The sequence below is a fragment of the Enhydra lutris genome, unplaced genomic scaffold (assembly GCF_002288905.1).
Source record: "Enhydra lutris kenyoni isolate GAN:26980312 unplaced genomic scaffold, ASM228890v2 scaffoldscaffold20, whole genome shotgun sequence".
Classification (NCBI taxonomy): Eukaryota; Metazoa; Chordata; class Mammalia; order Carnivora; family Mustelidae; genus Enhydra; species Enhydra lutris.
In genome coordinates this window covers 17,462,307-17,480,769 of record NW_019154104.1, presented here as the reverse complement: position 1 = coordinate 17,480,769, position 18,463 = coordinate 17,462,307, and the positions used below count along the sequence as shown (strand labels likewise).

Below are 18,463 nucleotides of genomic sequence, written 5' to 3'. Positions count from 1 at the left end.
CCCCCCCCCCCCCCCCCCCCCCGTGTAGCAGTGTGATACAAAGAGCTGGGCAGAAAATTCCAGCAGGGCAGAAAATTCCAGCATATGCAAATCCTGATTCTCTCATAATTGTTTTTGTGTGAGGAAGGCACGCAGCCTCCTTGTGCCTCAGTGTCCTCAGCTATAAAATGGGGACAGTCGCCACAGCGGTGTCCGAGGGATTTCGGGAGGAATTGTTGAAGTGGAGCGTGTGAAAAGGTGAGCACGGAATATGTGCACCCGGCAAATGGAGCACAGCCCGGGGTTCAGCAGCCTTCACCCCCCGGTTCTTTGGGGGAACAGCCTTTAGAGGATGATGCAGTTCGTTGAAGGACAGCCCACTTCTAAAAGGATGTCAGGTGTGGGCACAGTGTGTGTCCTTACCTAAAATCTCTCCTTGATGTTCCAAGCTGCCACCACCTTTAAATGCTCAGCGGCCCCTCCTCCCAGCGCCAGCTGCTGAAGGTTTTCTGACCGTGGCTCTGGCCACAGAGCTCCTGCAGAATGGGAATCTAGACATCTCCTCCAAAGAGGTAACACGGCCAGCATCAGCACGTGCTGACCAGTCACTTTGGTCCACACGGTAGTGATGCTGGACAGGAATCGAACCTTGGCCATGTGCCAGTCCCTGTTCTAAGGCCTCAACCTGCAGCATCTCCTTTAGGCTGTGAGGTTGGTTCTGTTACGGTTCCCATTTCACAGATGAGGCCTCTGAGGCACAGAGAGATGTTCAGGAACTTGATGCCAGACGGGAAATGGCAGAGCTGGGATTTGGATCATGATGGTCTGGTCTACCGGCTTCTAGGCCGTCCCACCTCTTGCCCACACCTTCGTCTGTGGGCTGTTCTGCCTCCCGGAAATCTCCCTGTTGTGCTGGTTGAAATGGGCTCCACCAGAGAGAATGTCTTCGTTGACCTCAGGACTTCAGGGGGTCGTGGAGCAAGGGTAACCTTTGGCCTTGTTAGTGGAGGAGGAGTTGTCCTGGAAGGATCTGGGTAGCAGATACCACTCACTGCCACATACCTCACTTAACTACCCCTTGACCCTTCCTGGCTCCTGCTTTACAGGTGAGGCTCAGCGTGCAAATCCAGGCTCCAGTCCTAAAGCAGGCCATGCCATTTGGGTGTACAGAATCTGTGTGTGTATATGTATGTGTGTGTGTGTGTGTTTGAGCAAACGAGTGTGTACGGGAACATTCAGAACGGCGTCGGCCCTGTCTACACTGGTTAACACATAATGTGAGTCATGCAGCTTGTCACACAGCTCCTTCCAGCTAAGCCCCAGTGGTGGGGGCCTTTGAGGCCCTGCTTGTGAATCCCACATCTTTCTCTGTCTCTCCTGGAGTCATTTCCTTCTCCCAGAGTAACCAATCCCTAGGTTCTCTGTCAGGGCAGGTGATGCCCTGACCCAAGCCTGGCTCCGGTAAGCGTCGGTGAGGGACCCTCTGACTGGAGCTCCTCCTTGTTCGGAGTGGCTCAAGGGAGGGCATCTTTTCAGTCTCTATCCAAAACCCCTGGAAGCCCCTGGATGGCCTCACTCGAGAAGGGGATGACCCACTTGCCTCTTGGAGACCTTCCACCTGAGAAGGTCAGGCGCCCTGCTGTTCATGGTACACTGCAAAGGAATTCTTCCAGATCCTCTCCCACTTCCCCTCCCCCCATATCCTGATTGGGTGGGGGGAGGCTAGGCCAGGCCCTCAGAGTTCTGGAGCTCATCTGGCTCACAGTGGTTAGGCAGGAAGTGGGAGAATGCCCCCCCCCCGCCGCCGCCGCCATGCCCAATTTTGGGACTTTTATCCTCCTGGTGACTGTAAGTGTCCACGTCAGTTTGGGCAGCCGTGTGATATGAAAGGGGAAGTAGCTTCCTCCAGAGAGGGGTGTCAGCTGCTCGGGACTGCCCAGACAGGAAGGAGGGGACCAGCAAGGAAGAGAAAGGAAGTTCATGCAGAGCTGTTCCTCTGTACTCTCCCAGCGGGGCCTTCCCTCCTGCCTCTTCACCCTTTGGCATGAGTAGGGGTCTGTCCAAGCCTGTCCTTTGTCCCCCTGTCAGCAGTGGCACCCACATGTGAGTGTACGATGATCACTGGCATGTCACCTTCCTCCACATTAGAGCCCCAGACATCGTAGCCCTGTAATTTAGAAGGCTGTGCCCTGTGGGCTCAGCATCTCATGACAGGGAGAACCTCTCCCTCCCCAGCCCTACGCCAAGTTCACACAAACAGGGTTCCTGCTTTGCCCTTTAGCTATCTATCTGTCTACCCCTATCTATGCAGCCTGAGACTCTCAGCAGCCCCAGCCTGTGGAGTGGTCTCTGTGTGCCCTGGGAGGAAGTGGGGGTGGAGGCATGCGGGGGGGCGGGGAGACCTCTCTGTGAGGAGCCTGAGGCTACCTCCCAGCAAGATGTCCTGGTGGCGGAGGGGGAGCCCAGACAGGTAGGCCTTGTCCGGGAAGTCCAGTTCTTCTACCTAAAGAAGTGTGTTTCGTAACCCCAGAAAACCCTAGCTGGCACTCCTCTTGGCCACCTCTACCTCACTGACTTGTCGCAGCCAAACTGCTAGAATTCAGGCCCCCTGGCCTGAGAAGGGGGCTCCTGTGCCTCCACAAAACCCCTCCAAAGCAGCTAGGCCATGGCAAGTAGGTCCCCAGCAAGACCTGTCCCCAAACCTGTTCCTCCAGCAGCGACCACCTCAGCCTTTCTGGCTGCAGCTGGAAGGGCCGTGCCTTTCCACACGCCGCCGTGATACTGGGCTCTGGAGCACTCCTCCAGCCCAGGCAGGGCCCTGGGGGGCAGGGGGGCAGGAAGGGACACCAGGTAGATCCGCTTTGATCCCACACTTGAACCAGAGCAAACCCCGAATGCAAATGAACTCAACCCCAATATTGACATTCTTGTGAAGCCTGGAAGTTAATGAATATTTAAGATTCAAAACAGCTGGGGAGCCAACCTGTGTTTTCCTAAAATTATGGAAGAAGCATAAAATGTAAACAGCAGAGGCTCCAAATCAGGAATGCTATCAAGTGCCAGGAGGGAGAGAAATGGCCTTGGTGGGGGCGGGGCCGGGGGGCTTGACCACAATCTCCGGAAGGAGTTGCCAAGGACAGAGGGTCAGGACAGGAGGGAAGGGGGAATCTGTCTCCAGGTGGCGGCTTCCCTGGGAGCGAGTCCTGGGTGGCAGGCGGGTGGGCTGGAAGCCCCAGGGTGAGCCTCCCTCTTCTGACCAGAGCCCTTTCTCTGCTCCTAGATTCCCATACCGAGTGTGCCTACGTTCCCGCCCTCTACGCCTGTCCCTGAGCGCCTAGAAGCCGTGCAGCGCTACATCAGGGAGCTGCAGTATCCTCCCGGGTTCAGGGTCACGGCCACGCTCTGGCTGGCTTGCTGGTCCAAAGGCCAAGGCGGGCTCGTCCTCAGACAGGGCTGGAGAGGCATCAGCAGAGCGGCCCAGTTCCACAGTCCACACCCGAGTGCCGTTCACAGGTGTCTCTGTGGCTGTCCAGTGGTCACCACAGCCGGGCCGTGTGAGGGTTTTATCGGAAGAGGGCCGGACCCGCTCCGGCCTCTCCACCACCCACTTCCCCGTCCTCTGGGTGACACGTAAATGTCTCTTGAGGGACCTGCCGTTGAGATGTTGAGATCATCAGGCCTAGATCCCCCAGCACAGACCTCCTCCTCTGCTGGCCATCCAGACCAGCAGGAGGAGAGAGGAGAAGCTCCCTTGGGGCTGTTTAACAGCTGGTTTGAAAGGGATAGGTGGAGGCCAGTGGAAGAGAAAAAGGGTGTTATGCTCCAGGAAGTAACTTCTACATCTTGGAACATTCTCCTAGTTCTTTGCCTTTTTCTTCCCTTGTAAGAGGCCAGCTGCCTAGCATGGAAAGACCTGACCCCCCCCCCCCCCCCGCCCCGCAAGCCCGATTCCTCAGTATCCCTGCTCTGGGCCTCTCCACCCCCTGTGCCTGCCCAGAGCTGTGTGTTCTGAGTCCTCTCCCTAGGCCTTTCCAGCTGCAGATGCGACAGGGATGGAAGGACTAGGCCTGGGGCCTGAGCAGGAGAAAAGACAGACTCATTACAGGAAATGAGGCCCAGCCCTTCCATTGTCCCAGTGGGGACGTTGGAGCCCGAACTGGGGAAGGCAGTTGGCTCAGGAGCAGCTGCTGGCTGTCGAGCTGCACTGGGACCCCCCACTCCAGCCTCCTGTCCATGCACATTGCTCCTCAGCTGGTTGGAAAATGTGCTGCAGAGAGCTGTGCGCTCCATCTCCCAGCCCTGGCTGGCCTGGCGTCCTCTCCTTTCCAATATTCCAGTCTCGAGTGCCTTGTGACAGCACTTTGTGGGGTTCTTATCCAGTCTGTACTCCGGGAGTGCTGGGCCCACGGTCTGGGGTAGGGGTGAGGGCAGAGGGATGCAGCTCTTCCAGACCCAGCTAGGAAACCCTTAACTGGTACCCGCAGGTACAATCACACGGGGACACAGTTCTTTGAAATTAAGAAGAGCAGACCTCTGACAGGGTAAGTTTGGGGAGCACCCAGGCTAACAGTACCCCCAGCCAGGTTGGAGTGCCTGGGGAGAGACAGGCGGGGAGCCAGCGAGTGGGGGCAAATACCACCGTGGGGCTCTGAGGTGGTCATAAAGGGGGAACTCTTGCCCAGGATGAATATCCAGGGCTCCCTTGATGGAAAGGAAACCCCAAGATCCTTGCTGAGCTGGGAGAGTGATGGGCAGCCGCCCACCTTGCCTTGGTGAGGACAGAGGGTGTCCCAGGTAGATGTCTAGCCTCATCTCTCTCTCTCTCTCTCTCTCTCTCTCTCTCTCTCTCTCTCTTTTAAATTAAGAGGTGAGCTTAGCAGGAGAGAGCCAGGCCTCCCATTCTCTCCTTTCCCTGCAACTGTCCACATACTCCCTGTTGCAGGGGCTGTCTGCTGCTCCATTTGCCTTATTAGATGCTCTTCTAGTCCTTTAGTACAAGGCCCAGTGTCTGAGAAACAGGGACCCCACTGGAGAGAGCACGGCATCACTCACTTCCCGTTCTGCCAGTCCCTGTAGGTGCCTAGCTGGTTTCACCCCAAAGAAGCCCCAAAAGCACAGGGGTGAAGAGTGAATGCCACTGCTGGGTCTGGGGGCTCAGCCCAAAGGATAAAACCCTGTTTTATTTATTTATTAGAGAGAGAGACAGAGAGCAAGTGAGCCCAAGTAGGTAGACTGGCAAGCAGAGGGAGAGGGAGAAGCAGGCTCTCTGCTGAGCAAGGAGCCTGCTGTGGGGCTCAATCCCAGGACCAATGACCTGAGCTGAAGGCAGCCACTTAACTGAGCCACCCAGGCACCCCTAAAACCCTGTGTTTTAAAAATTAATGTGAATTTTACATCTTTCTCCATGTATAATCTGTCCATGTTTGCTTTCTTACGAAAAATACTTAAAATGGTCTCTTTGCTAACTGTCTTCATTACCCCTTCTCCAAAGCCCTGGGTAGAATCCAGCCTCTCTAACCGAAGAGCTTTGCTCTTACTGTCCTGTGGCTGCTGGGTGCTGGGGGCCCTGCTCCAGCCTCAGGGCGATGGAGGAATCCAGCACCCTCCTGGGCAAAGCCAGTGGCCAGGCTGTGTTCCCCAGCCTGGGGCAGCACTTAATGAGGAAGGAACCAGGCCTCAGGGATAGTCTGTCCCAAAGTGGCCTGAACTGCAAGTTCAGAACAGGCTGGGTTGTCACCGGACGGCTAACTGCCTGAGAGCCTGTGTCTAGGCTCCAGGCAGCTGGCCAGCTGCGGGGGGCAGTTGTAATCAATTACAAGCTCTTTGGAGAAGCCATGGTTGAGTCAAGAGTGTTCACTGTGCTCCGAAAGGGACAAGAGCAATGCCAAGGTCCCAGCATCCTTGGCATGCTTTCCCACTGGCCCCCACAAACACCATCCTGATAGAAGGCCCCCAGCCCCGCGGGTGTCAAAGACCTGCCTACCAACGCACCCCCCCCCCCCAATTCATGCTTCCCTCTCCCAGAAGTCTTTGGAGTGGGAAAGTCTGGGGTGGGAGGAGGAAATGAAAGGAGGGTAGGAAAGGGAGATGAGGCCGCCTCCTTTATCTTTAGTGCCTGCCTCTTCTCCCACCCCTCAGGCTCAGGACAGATTGGGTTGGGGGTTGGGGGGATGCTAGGCCTGAGCTGGGGCTCTCTGTCCTGTAGCACTTCTAGACCACGTGCTCCCTCCTGCTGACCCTCCCCCACTGGAAGGCACTGGAGGCTGTGTCCTCATCATCATTCTGACTCCCTTCCCCCAGGCTGATGGACCTGGCCAAGGAAATGACCAAAGAGGCTCTGCCAATCAAATGCCTGGAAGCCGTGATCCTGGGAATGTATCCTTCCTTGGCCCTCAGAGACTAGGGGCAGGTGAGCTCGCCTCTCTGGGCTCCAGCTTCCTCCTCGGGAGGGGGAGGGCTGAACGAGCTCTGAGGCCCTCCCAGCCGTCATGAACTTGGTCCCAAAGTGACGGAGCTCTTGGGGGACTCAGTCCCCAACACCTCAGTTGCTGACTTTCCAGGCCTATTAGGCCAATCTTTTTTTTTCCCCCAGATTTTATTTATTTGAGAGAGAGAGTGAAAGAGAGCATAAGTGGTGAGAGGAGGGAGAGGGAGAAGCAGGCTCCCTCTGAGCAGGCGGCTCAGCGCCAGGCTCTATCCCTTCCTGGGATCCTGATCTGAGCTGAAGGCAGATGCTTAACTGACTGAGCCACCTGGACACCCTTAGGCGGTCTTTTTTGAATCTTGTAAACACCGTGACTGTGTTCTCTGAACCCAAAATCTGGGCGTATTGTCTCATAAAGGCTGCCGTGCCATTTCTGAGAACCAGACAGTCTGGGAGAAACCGTTTGAATGCCCAAATGTTGGCATTTCCAGGACACATTGATTCGTGGAGATGATGGATGGGGTCTTTGAAACAAAAATGCCTCTTTAAAAAGGCAGAGTTTCTGGGTCACCCCCATCCAAAGGGCAGACTGAGGCCTATAGCTGGGTCACCAGGGTAGTGAGGTGGGACAGCCCAGCCCCGAGTCAGAGCAGGAAGGAGACAGGTGTTCATGGCCTGTTCTCTGCTCGAATTCGTCTGTGCCTTAGATACAGCCTTTGGTTGTGCTTCATGACAGAAAATGTTAAGCCTGTACAAACGGAACATTATAATGAATCCCACGTGCCCATCACTCAGTCTTGCCAGTCTTGATTCATCCCTGCCCAGCCGTCCCATCTCCTGCTTCCCATAGTACCTTAAATATCCTGTCTCCCCCCACCCCCGGTATGGGTGCCTGGCTTAGTGCTGCAGAGAAGAAGGCCGGGGGTGAGCTGCCCACCAGAACAAGGACTCCACTCCCTGGGGAGGAGAATGTGACAGTCAGGCCAGGAGCACAGCTTCTCCAAGGAAGACTGTGATCCAAGGGTAACCACCCCCCCAACCCCTCATAGACACACCTATCTTAAATTATACACCAAGACCCCAAGGGCTCCTCCTTAGCCCCCCTCCCGCAGAGGCCCCCAGAGCTCACTCCACTGCGGTGGTGGTTTGCTGACAGGCACGACCGCTCAGTAGAGCCTGAGAGCATGGCCCTGTGCAAAGGGTTCTTGGTGGGGATGCGCCTGAGGCCAGCCTGCAAACTCGGGCCCATTGCCAGCACCCCCTTGGGACCCCACATTGTCTTCTTCAGGAGGCTCCCACCCACAATGTAGGAGGGGGACACTGCTTCCTCCCTCCAGAGCTCGCCTAAAGCTGGCCCAGGCATGATCCCACAGTCCCAGAAGCCTTTCAGAGTTTACCTGGGGTCTCCTGGACAGGAAGATGACAAGAGCAGCTCTCATCTGGCCTGGGGCCCCTCCCTCTGGCCCCCACAGAACGGCCACAGCCCCCCTGCTTGCCACGCACACGGCAGGTACTGTACTGAGTTTGCTCCTGTGCCTCGTCCTTGGGGCGCCCTGGGTGCCTGCCTTGTTCATCTCTGCACCCTCAGGCCCTCGCATGGAGTCGGGCTCAGTAAGTACCATAGTGACTGAGAGCATGGACTGCGGGGACAGGAGGGCCTGGACCTTAAACCTAGCTCTGCCACTTACTGTGTGACCCCAAGCTAGCCCCTCAGGGCCCTCCTCTGTCAAAGGGTGCACGGGGCGTGCCTGCCTCGCAAGGTTATTAGGAAAACCGAACAAGTCAGTGCGTGGAGGACCCTTGGCGCAGGGCCTCTCTGGGGCACCTGTTCCAAGCTCTTAACCCGTTCATCTCCTTCGACTCATTTGCTCACGGAGTACTACTGGGTCCTTGGCTCTGGGCTGAGCCCCAGACAGGCATCAAGAAACGTGGGCAGACAAGGTCCCTGCTCTCAGAAGTTTGCATTCTGGCAGGGGACACAAAGATAAGCCAGCAGACAAAGAAGTCAAATCATTACGGTTTGCGGTGAGCGTGTCATGGAGGAAAGATACAGAAGAGCCCACTCGCATGAGAAGGCGAGGTCAGCCATGACCGCTGGGCCTAAGGCAGGAGAGGGGCAGGCTAAGGTGGGCAGGAGACGGGCCTCTGGTTGAAGGGAAGAGCTGAGCAGAAGGTCCTGGGTGGGAAATGAAGGACGGAGAGACTGAATGAGTGCGGCGGGCGGGGTAAGAGGCCAGAGTGGGCAGCTGGCTCAGGCCATGCCGGCCTCCTGGGCCCCGGGAGCTTGGCTGTGTGAGGGCAGTGGGCAAGCACGTGTGGACTGGGGAGCAGCAGCGAGAGAGAACAGAACCGTCTGCGTGGGGGAGGAAGTGTGAAAGAGAGAGGGAATGTGAGAGAATGTGTCTGAGAGCGAGTGGGGGGGTGGGTGAGGGGACATGCGTGTGGCTGATAGGAGGAGAGAGACAGTGGTGCGGCGGGGGCCTCCTCAGCCTTCCTTTAGCCACCAGAGCTGTGGGGAGCCCTGCAGTTGGCAGCGGGGAGCTCACTGTTAGCTGTTGATAGTTCGTGAACCCCCCTGACATCCTAGCCGCCTTGAATGACTGAGAGCCCTGACCCTACAGGTTACTTTATTGAGCACCTACTGCATGCCAGGCTCCGGGCAGGAGGACAGGATGCCGGTGGGACCAGTCGCAGGGGTCGCCCTCGGGAGCCAGGGTGGAGGGCCCCCCTGGGCTGCGGGTCCCGGGGTCGGGGTTGGGGTTGGGGTCAGGTTGCAGGGGTGGTCCCTGTGCCTCTGCTGGCTGTTTCCTTAGCGGGGCTGGCGGACCCAGTTACCTCACCAACAGCATGCCCACCCTGGAGCGCTTCCCCATCAGCTTCAAGACCTACTTCTCAGGGAACTACTTCCGCCACATCGTGCTGGGGGTGAACTTCGGCGGCCGCTACGGGGCACTGGGCATGAGCCGGCGCGAGGACCTGATGTACAAGCCGCCCGCCTTCCGCACGCTCAGCGAGCTTGTGCTGGACTACGAGGCCGCCTACGGCCGCTGCTGGCACGTGCTCAAGAAGGTGAAGCTGGGCCAGTGCGTGTCCCACGACCCGCACAGCGTGGAGCAGATCGAGTGGAAGCACTCGGTGCTGGACGTGGAGAGGCTGGGCCGTGAGGACTTCCGCAAGGAGCTGGAGCGCCACGCCCGCGACATGCGGCTCAAGGTCAGTGCAGGCACCGGGTGGGGAGCACCCCCCCCCGCAGCTCTGGAAGTAGAAGGGCTGCCACTTCCTCGTGCGCCGCATCACCAGGGAAGGCCACCAGCCCCCTCACCTTGGCCCCCACCCCAGCAGAGGTGGAGTGAGTCTCAAGGGACGTGATGGGGGTGAAGAGTATATGTGGCCACTGTTGCCCCCAGGTTCCCTCGGGTGGGCAGGCCAGGGAAGGCTTTGGAAGGAAGCAGCCGCTGAGCTGGGTGTGGATGGAGGGTGAGCCTGCAACCTGGGGAGAAGGGCAGGGGAGCGACCCTCTGGAGGAGCGGTTGGTTGGGAAATCAGGGGCTGTCTGGAGGGAAAGGTAGGGGCAGGTGCAAGGAGCCACCATCAGTCCTGCATATCCTGACCCTTGACCTCCCAAATCCTGCTTCAATAAAGGACTAGGGGGAGGTCAGAAATGGGAAGAAAGTCATACCATGGGAAGACCATGAGGGTGGTCGTCCCTTCTCCCTCTTTCCCTCCTGCGGTGAGCGGGATGGTGAGGCGCTATTGTACCCTAGCCGGTGGGCTGAGCTGCTGAGAAGCTCGCCCAACCCCAGCCTTACAGTGGGCAGAATCTTGGACTCTCTCTGGGTCCCCCCGGACTGGGGTGCCTCCCCTGGTGCCTTCCTGGCCCCTCCTGGATATTCAGCCCTTCCCCACTGGTCAGTCACTGTGGAGCCCAGGAGGCAGCTAGTGGCAGGTAGGAGCTCTGTTTTCAGGGCAGGAAACAGGTACAAGGGAACCCGAGCGATTGCTCAAGGCGATGAGATCGGACAGGCGCTCAGTCTCGAGCTGGGGAATGCAGGCATGTCACAGGTGCCCTCAGTGCCCCCCACAGGGTGGGTCAGAGCTCAGCTGTCCTGCTTTGCCAGGCCCCAGGCACTACCCTTGTCCACGGTAGAAGCCAGCTGCAGTGACCCTGTGCAACTAAGGCAGGGCAGTGGGGGCCCTCCCCCTGCTCCAGCGGCTCCTGTTGCTGGAGTCCTACCAGGTCTTCAAGGGAGCAGGTTGGACCTAGAATCGGAGCCAAGAGTTTCCTATTTTTTTTTTTTAAGATTTTTATTTATTTATTTGACAGAGATCACAAGTAGGTAGAGAGGCAGGCAGAGAGAGAGGAGGAAGCAGGCTCCCTGCTGAGCAGAGAGCCCGATGCGGGGCTTGATCCCAGGACCCTGGGATCATGACTTGAACCAAAGGCAGAGGCTTTAACCCACTGAGCCACCCAGGTGCCCTAAGAGTTTCCTATTCTTTGGCACTGTGATTCCCAATCTGTTTGGTGCTAAGGACTCCCTACCTTATTTGCCCCTCTCCAGCACCCCCATCATATACCCCATGTTTTAAAAATTCAGGTCAACCTGATCATGTCATATGAAAGATGTTTCATTTGCTTTTCTCATTTTTCTTAATCATGCATAACTGCCACTCTGAGCTTCAGTGTGGCTTGAGATTACCAGTGTCCCCCCTTGGAACTGGTAGGTTCCCAGCCCAGAATGCAGAGGCTGCTTCCCCAGCTGTTGCATTTACGTGGCATGGGTAAATGGCCCTTTTCTCCAGGGCTTCTTACAGTATCACGAAGCTCAGCGTCTTCCCTCTAAGTGCAAGCTGCCCGGCTGGGGAAACCTTGCCCCAGCAGCTTTAGTTCCTGGGAAACAGGTTTGGGATGACCCCTGGGAAACAGGGCAGCCTCAGGCAGGAGAGACTCTGAGAAGCCCTAAATGTGTCTTTGTTTCTTCCTCCACACCAAGATTGGCAAAGGGACCGGCCCTCCATCCCCCACCAAGGACCGGAAGAAGGACGTTTCCTCCCCCCAGAGGGGCCAGTCCAGCCCCCACCGCAGGAACAGCCGCAGCGAAAGGCGGTGAGGGATGGGGTGATAGGGTCGTGCCTCCCGTCTACTAGATCCCTGTCTCTCTCTCACCCTTTTCTCACCCTTCCCTTTTTTGTCTCTCCTCCACAGAGGGAGATGATGTGGGTTGGTGGATTGCTGTCCCATTTCCCAGGGGAAAACCACACCCACTGGCCCACTGGCTACCCTGTGGGTTAGGGTTAGGGTTAGGTGGGACGGAGGTGGTGATGGGTGGGCTCCCGCCAGACAATGAGTTCTCCCAGGGAGAGGTTAACATCAGATGGCAGCTGGTGGGTGGTTTTGAACCTAACTTTTGCCCTGCAACTCTGGTGTTTGCCTCCATCTAGATGGCAGAAACATCCCATTAAAATACCAGGCCGCCTCCTCTCCTTTCTTTCCTACTGGTAGGTCTGGCTCTTGCTCTAATATCATTATCATTCAGGAGCCGCAGCTCTGGGATGATTAAGGAGCACAAGCAGGCCTCCCGTGGGCAGTGTCATTCCCTTCCACCCAGGAGGCTCTGGTAAGAACGGGTTCCCAGTGCAGAGGGCTACACAGTTGAGCTGTTCCTGCCAGCTGCCAAGGAGGGGGCCTCCAGCAAAGAGCAGGACCCTGTAAGAGAGTGTGGGGACCACACGCAGCATGGGTTCCAGGAGCACACTCCCACATGGACTTCACTGCTGCCTCTAGGGCACCTTGAAGAATGAAGGGGGAGCTCCCAGAAGCAGCCACTCTTTGCTCCTTCCTCCCCCACCTCCCTGCCAAGCCACTCATCCCTACCCCTTCTCCATTCTTTTTTCCCTGCAGGCCATCGGGTGAGAAGAAGCCTTCTGAGCCCAAAGCCATGCCAGACCTCAATGGGTACCAGATTCGGGTGTGAGGCATGGGGCAGTACCCCAGCCTTGCCACTTCTGGGGGCCAGCATCCATCTGCCAGAGCCAGCCTCGTTCGTGGGGAGGGAGGGGCTGGTGATGGGGGGCAGGGCAAGAGGCAGCACGAAGAGCCTGTCTCAGCTCAGCCACCCAAGCTGCTGCCCCTCTCACTGGGCCAAGACCCCTAACTTTGGGCCAAGAAGCAGTTAGTATTTTATTTGGAGTTTTTAACCCAATAACTGAAGTTTAAAGTGTTTGGGGAAAGCTTAAAAAACTAATGGATCTGCCCATCGCCAGAAGGCCAGTACTTAGGAGATCTAAGTCCCACAAGGCTAGGCAAGGAGGGGTTGCTGGCTCTGCTGGCGTCTCTCTGGGACTTGAATCCATCCAGTCTGTGGGAAATCTCCCAGCCCCACTTAGCCTGCGGCAGGAGGGATGGAGGTGTTCCTCCAGTTCTGCCTGCCGTGGCAGAATCTTGACCCAGGGAACGGGAAGCAGGGTAGAAATCATCCTGGGAAAGGGCTGTGTAGCCAGTATCAGGAACTTGGCACAAGGCCACATCTGCCCCAAGAACAGAGCCCAGGGCCCGGGAGAGCCCTCATGCCCTTGTGGCCCATGGACAGTGCTGTGCGGGCTGTAGGAGAGCCCAGGAGAGACTCTGTGGGGAGAGATCCCAGGCCCCTACCTGGTCCCCTTGCTTAGTCCAGCTCTGCCTATTGCTGGAGCTAGGGGGCTCCCTGCAGAGGGGCTGGGCTTTGCCAAAGGCCCAGAACTGCACTGGGCTCAGTGTGACTGTAGGGACTGAGCCAACCTGGTGGGTCCAGGAACTGTGGCTGGGGATAGAGTGGGACACTCAGGCCTGGGGCTATCCCCTGCCAGTCCCCAAGGGTTGGGAGGAGGCACTGCTACTCCCCCCTTTCTGTTACCTCAGTCCTTGCTGTGAAAAGAAGACCCGATCAGGATGCCTGTGCCTCAGGCCTACATTCAGCAGCCCATCTAGGTTTGGGGGTACCAGGGATGATCACGGCTTGTCAGGGAAGAATTTGAACAGCTGGGAGGCTGCACAGCCTGCCTGTCACGTGTGAGATAGCTGGCGGGCGAGTGAGAAGTGGGAAGAAGTTGGCAGGGTTGGGAGAAGGTTCTAGAGGCTGAAGCAACAAGGTGGTGGTAGGACAAGTGTGCAGCTGGCCACACAGAGGAGCAGAGCCTGGGGACAGGGGAGTGTAAGTGAGAGAAGGATGCGGGGAGAGTTGAGGATCAGGCTGCTTGGGGAATAGTGAGTTCTCTGCTGCTGGCAGTGTCCAAGCAAAGCCTGCATGGCTACTTGTCGGGAAGCTGTAGAGGGGATTCAGGTGATGGAAAGGCAGCTGGGTATGATGACCGGTAAGGTTTCTTTTCACCAAGAGGCTGTGATTCAGCCAGGGCCTGGGCCCTGGAAAAGGGAGGATCAGAACCAGAGTGGTAAGCTCACAGGCCCTCTGGGCCAGGCGGGGGCTCAGAGGGGGGCTGCAGGGCTGGGTGTGCACTGTGGCGACTGAAGCGGCTACTCCTGCTCCGCTGTTCTCAGAGAGGGGCCCTGCCTCGCCAGATAGTCTGATTTTTTTTCCCCCAGAAGCCAGAACTCTGGATTTTTGTGTGAAATATCCTGACTTTTAAATGTTGGCAATCAGTTCAGAAACCTTAAAAACCCAACATGAAAGAGGATGCCAGTTTGTAATCTGAGGTAGAGAGCGCTTGTGCCGGGTAGAAGTCCACAGAGAGGCTTTGAGGTGGAAATCGTGAAAGTTCTAGTCTTCCCAGGGCGGGCTGGGCCAGGGCAGGGTCCTTGCCACAGAAGCTGCTCGCAGGGAGGGCAGCTGGCCCATGTCTGTCTTCCTTAGTCTCCTTGCAGACCAGAGACCCACTAGGGTCACCAGCAGGGGTGGAGTGGAGACCGGGGAGATGGATGGGGTGAGAGAACCGGAGAAAAGAGGGAGGGAGACAGGATGCTTTTGCTAATGCGAGTGCGGTCAGGGAAGCACCGGAGGCTGGCGGCTCTTCACACCAGCAGCTTGGGCCCAGAGCCAGGCCCAGCAGGAAGCCAGCTGGGCAGTCCCTCGGGTTCCTCAGGGTTCACCAGGCCCTGCGGAGGCACCTAACCTGCCCCTGGACTGTACCCCAGCCAGGCCAATTCCAGGGCCGTTGTGACCCCTGACTCACCATCCCATCCCATCCTGGTTCTCAGGGCGTGGGGTGGTGGTCCCCACGTTCCCCACATTGGCCTGAAGCAGAGATGGCTCACTTGGGGAGGTGTGCTGCTGAAAACGAACAAGGCCTTTCCCGGGTCTACATGTGAGTGCCTCGTGCAAGCCACTCATCAGCAGGGGAGGGGACTCAGACACCCCTATAGACCCCAAGGCTTGAGGGAAGATGAGTGCGAGGGGATTGGGGTTAGGGAGACGGGAGGAAACTGCTCAGCCCACAGGCTCCTTCCCACAGCGGTCTGGGAGAAGGAAGTGGAATGAGGCCCACCCTGTTGCTGCCCGCAGGAGGGAGCTGATCACCCTGAGCTGGGAGCCCCCAGCACACCCTCTCTGCGCTGAGACCTCGGGCCTGTGAAGGCCCACCACAGGATACAGCGGTGCTTTTTAATTTATTTTTAACATTTTCTCCTATGTAGCAAGCCCTCCTCCCCTCCTGAGCGCGTTTACACAGGCTCTGCTCCCCGGGGCTGGCCTGACTGCAGAGTTTCTGGGGAGGCAGAGGAAGGGACTTTGGGGCCTTAGTCACCATCCTTGGTTTCACCTCATCCTACTTCCTGTGAGGAACGGGCCTGGCTCCTGACTCAGGACTGCCTTCCAGCACTCAGTGGGGGCTCCTCTGCCCCCAGGAGTTGCGGGGCTGCTGGCCGAGGAGGCCCCAAGGTGAGGTCAGAAAAAGCTGCTTAATGAAGGGTAGGGGTGGCAGTGAGTGCTCCCCAAAGCCCACCTCCTCGTGCTCAGTGCCAGCTCCCAACACTGGGAAGCTGGGTTTAGAGAGCCTTCCTGCCCACCTAACTGCCAGTCCTCTCCCTCCCATGGCCTCAACACAGTCATGTTCGCCTCACCCATCATGCCAGACCTCATCCTTCCTGGGCGTGGATACGTGGGGAGGGTAGCAGTCCCCTGGCCGGGGAGTCACGAAGCCTGGAGCCAGGGTCCCGAGGAGCAGAAAGGGCCATAAGCCAGCTGTGTCTGTTTTCTGGCCCTCTCTGTCAGCACACGCCCTAATTCCTTCCATCTCGAACTTGACCTTCTGGCTCTGAGATGGGGTCCAGTTTTGGTCAGCAGCATGCCCGGAGGCCATGTGTCCATGTGCACCTGGTCTCCTGCCTGAGTGTCTTTCTGGCTTCGATGCACTAACATCCCCAGCCCATCCTCTGGCCTTGAGCTGCAGGCCAGCATACTGTGTTCTGTGTGCCCGAGCACCCCTGTACTGAAGACTCCGTTCGCTCCCGCTGAGGAACCAGCTGAAGGGTGGGAGGGGGCCCGCCCCAGGCCGGGCAGTCTGCTGTGGTGCTAGCTGCAAGCCCATCAGTGTTGACCCCCTTGCCACATCCTAGTGCTCCTGAGTCCCAAGATCCCCTTTCTCTCGGGTGTGCTTGGCCCAGGGGCCTGGTGATGGGGGCCACCCCTCCTTCAAGCTTTGTGTTGGGCTGCCTGTGGGACCAGACTTTGTCCTTCCTGCTCTTTCCGTGTCAGTATTGCTCCCTCCTCTCTCACTTTTACACCCCTCTCATCGCTGTGCTCACTTTTTTCCTAAAATGAATAAAAGCTCCCCGGCTCCGGTTGCATGGGCCGGGCAGAAACCACATGGAAGCCTTGTCTCCTTTCCCCTGGATGCTGGGGCTGGAGACCACCCCACCCACCAGTGTCAGCCTCAGTGGCTCCAGGAAGAACCTGGCCAAAAGTGAGGGGAGCCCCAAACCAGCCAACAGGAAAACTTGAGGCCCTTGCAGTTGTCATGAAATTTCTGGGGTCCCAGACTATCCCCCTCAGCCTGCCTGAGCCACTCTGCTCTTGTTAACCCCAACCTGGGAGATCCTTCCTGCTGGCTATAAACAAACCCTTCCCCTTCACACGGCCAGCTTGAGCCCTGCGGGCGGGCATCTGTTCCTCCCATCCCGGTTCCCAGCAGTCCCCCAGGGACAGAGGAGGAAGGAGGAGTATTCCCCTAGGAGGAAAGGTTATTTCAGGAAAGCACAGCAACAGGGATCTGAAATCCCTCCTCAGCACGGTTGCCCACAGTCTCAGCACGGAATGCATGGCGGCTACAGCCACCGGTCTGGAGAGCACCTCTGGTTCCACCCATCACCCCTGCTCCAGCTCCAGGCCCCTTCCCATGTTTAAGACTAGCCCAACCATGGCAACCGGACTTGCACAGAAATAGCTCTTAGACCCCACAGCCTTAGTTTTCACATGTACCCTTCTTTTCTCTGCTCTCCTTCCATTCAGCTGAGAGTAACACCTGAACTTGTAAGAAGAGGTGAGGTATTGCCTCCTCATTCCAGCCGATTCCCATTAAGTCCTGTGCTAACCAGCAAGACTCCCTCACTTCCAGGGGTATGGTGGTAAATCACGGCAGCCAGGAAGGGAGGCGGTCTGTTGGAATCCATGAATGTCTCAGACTATATTTTATAGAGAGACAGTTTTGTTCCTTACAGGCTCATTTAAGTCCAATTTAAATGATACCCCCAAAAAACCCCTTCAGTGAAGGTAACCAGAATCTGTGAATAATGTGGATTTTACACCTTTACCAAAAGGCAACATTATACTGTACACATTCAAGTCCAGCTAAAATACCCAGTCAGGGGTCTGTGGGTAGACTACAGTGATATGGCTCATTCACAGTGGTACCCCTGGATTGCTGGTGTACAAATGAGGGGGGTCAGTGCTGGGACCAGAGTCCATCATGAGTTCAGCAGGCTCACTGTGGACACTGCTTAGAACTGACAGGTAAATATCATCATGGACTTCTGGGAGGATCCAGACCCAACTTATGGTGTGTGGTGGGGGTGGGGGGTACCTCATTTCCTGATGCCCTGTTTCCTCCAGGCTTTCAGCATGTCCCAGCCTCATTTAGGCACATGATTGATTTGTGTTGGGACTTTCAGATGCAGGTGGCATTTCTTGGAGCCCTGAACATGGAGAGGTCAAAATCCTTGTCACCCCCATCTGTCAGTATCTGCCCTCCAGAGTGGTGGTCAGTGGTGACAAGAAGAGGTGGTCATAGCAAAGACCCAAGCAAATGGCCCTGACCTGAACTGCCTGCTCTTAGTGTTTGCCAAGGGGCTATGGGACCAGCTGCTGAGGCTTGGCAGTTGGTGGAGATGGGCCACCTCAGGTTGGCCAGAGGGACAGCTCTCTGGGGATATGCACTACCTCCAACCCCCAATAAGAAAGGGCTTGGTCATGGGAAAGATGATACCCCCCAGAATTTAAGTGTAGAGACTCCAGTCTTCTCTCCACAGCTGTGTATGGCCTCAGCAGCAGAGGACCTGAGGAGGCATGGGGCCAAAGGCAGAGTCGCCTTGGAAAACTTACTCGGTTCACACTCTCCTAACGGGGGTGGAAGCTGGGCCCTACCAGGCTCTCATCTGGCTGGTCCCTGCCTAGAATAGTTTGGTTTTGTGCATTTGTTCAGGAAGGGGGAGGCGCACCAGGATGAGGCTGGAAGTGTTGGGCCGAAGGTCCACTCTCTCCTCAGGTGGAAACTAGACTGACTCCTGGGAGAAGAGAGGCCACACTGTGCATTACGTACCCAATCAAAAAACAACCCTCTGGTTAGTTGTTACACCAGGGCAAGAACTGGGAAGAAAAAACAAAGTTTAAAGACAAAAACCAGCATCAGGCCAGTTGGTGAGTCCCTTCTCCCAGGCCCACCCAGCATGGGTCTGCCTCACAAGATAACCGGGCTCTCCTACTCCGGGAGAGGCTGTGTTCTGAGGAGTGTGGGGTGTCAAGGAATAAAGCAAAGGAGATCTTCAACTTACCCCTTTGGGAATTGGGTTTCCTCAGATGTAAATAAAGGTAATACATGAGTGCCGGCACTGCTCCCACATGGTGTGGTCGACTGACA

General features: G+C 57.0%; 1 protein-coding gene across 2 annotated transcripts in view; it reads left to right on the top strand.

The window, feature by feature from the left end:
• Positions 1-16,196, top strand: part of LOC111148629 (vasohibin 1) — a 19,139-nt gene extending 2,943 nt beyond the window's left edge. Inside the window, exons 2-7 of one of the 2 annotated variants that reach the window (XM_022505372.1) lie at positions 3,260-3,348; positions 4,464-4,520; positions 6,280-6,354; positions 9,235-9,616; positions 11,395-11,507; positions 12,303-16,196. In XM_022505372.1, the coding sequence (XP_022361080.1) occupies positions 3,260-3,348; positions 4,464-4,520; positions 6,280-6,354; positions 9,235-9,616; positions 11,395-11,507; positions 12,303-12,375 (789 nt within the window). In that variant the 3' untranslated portion in view covers positions 12,376-16,196. Of the gene's footprint in view, positions 1-3,259; positions 3,349-4,460; positions 4,521-6,279; positions 6,355-9,234; positions 9,617-11,394; positions 11,508-12,302 lie in introns of both variants that reach the window. The other variant, XM_022505371.1, reaches the window with a different exon arrangement.
• Positions 16,197-18,463: the final 2,267 nt, after the last annotated feature.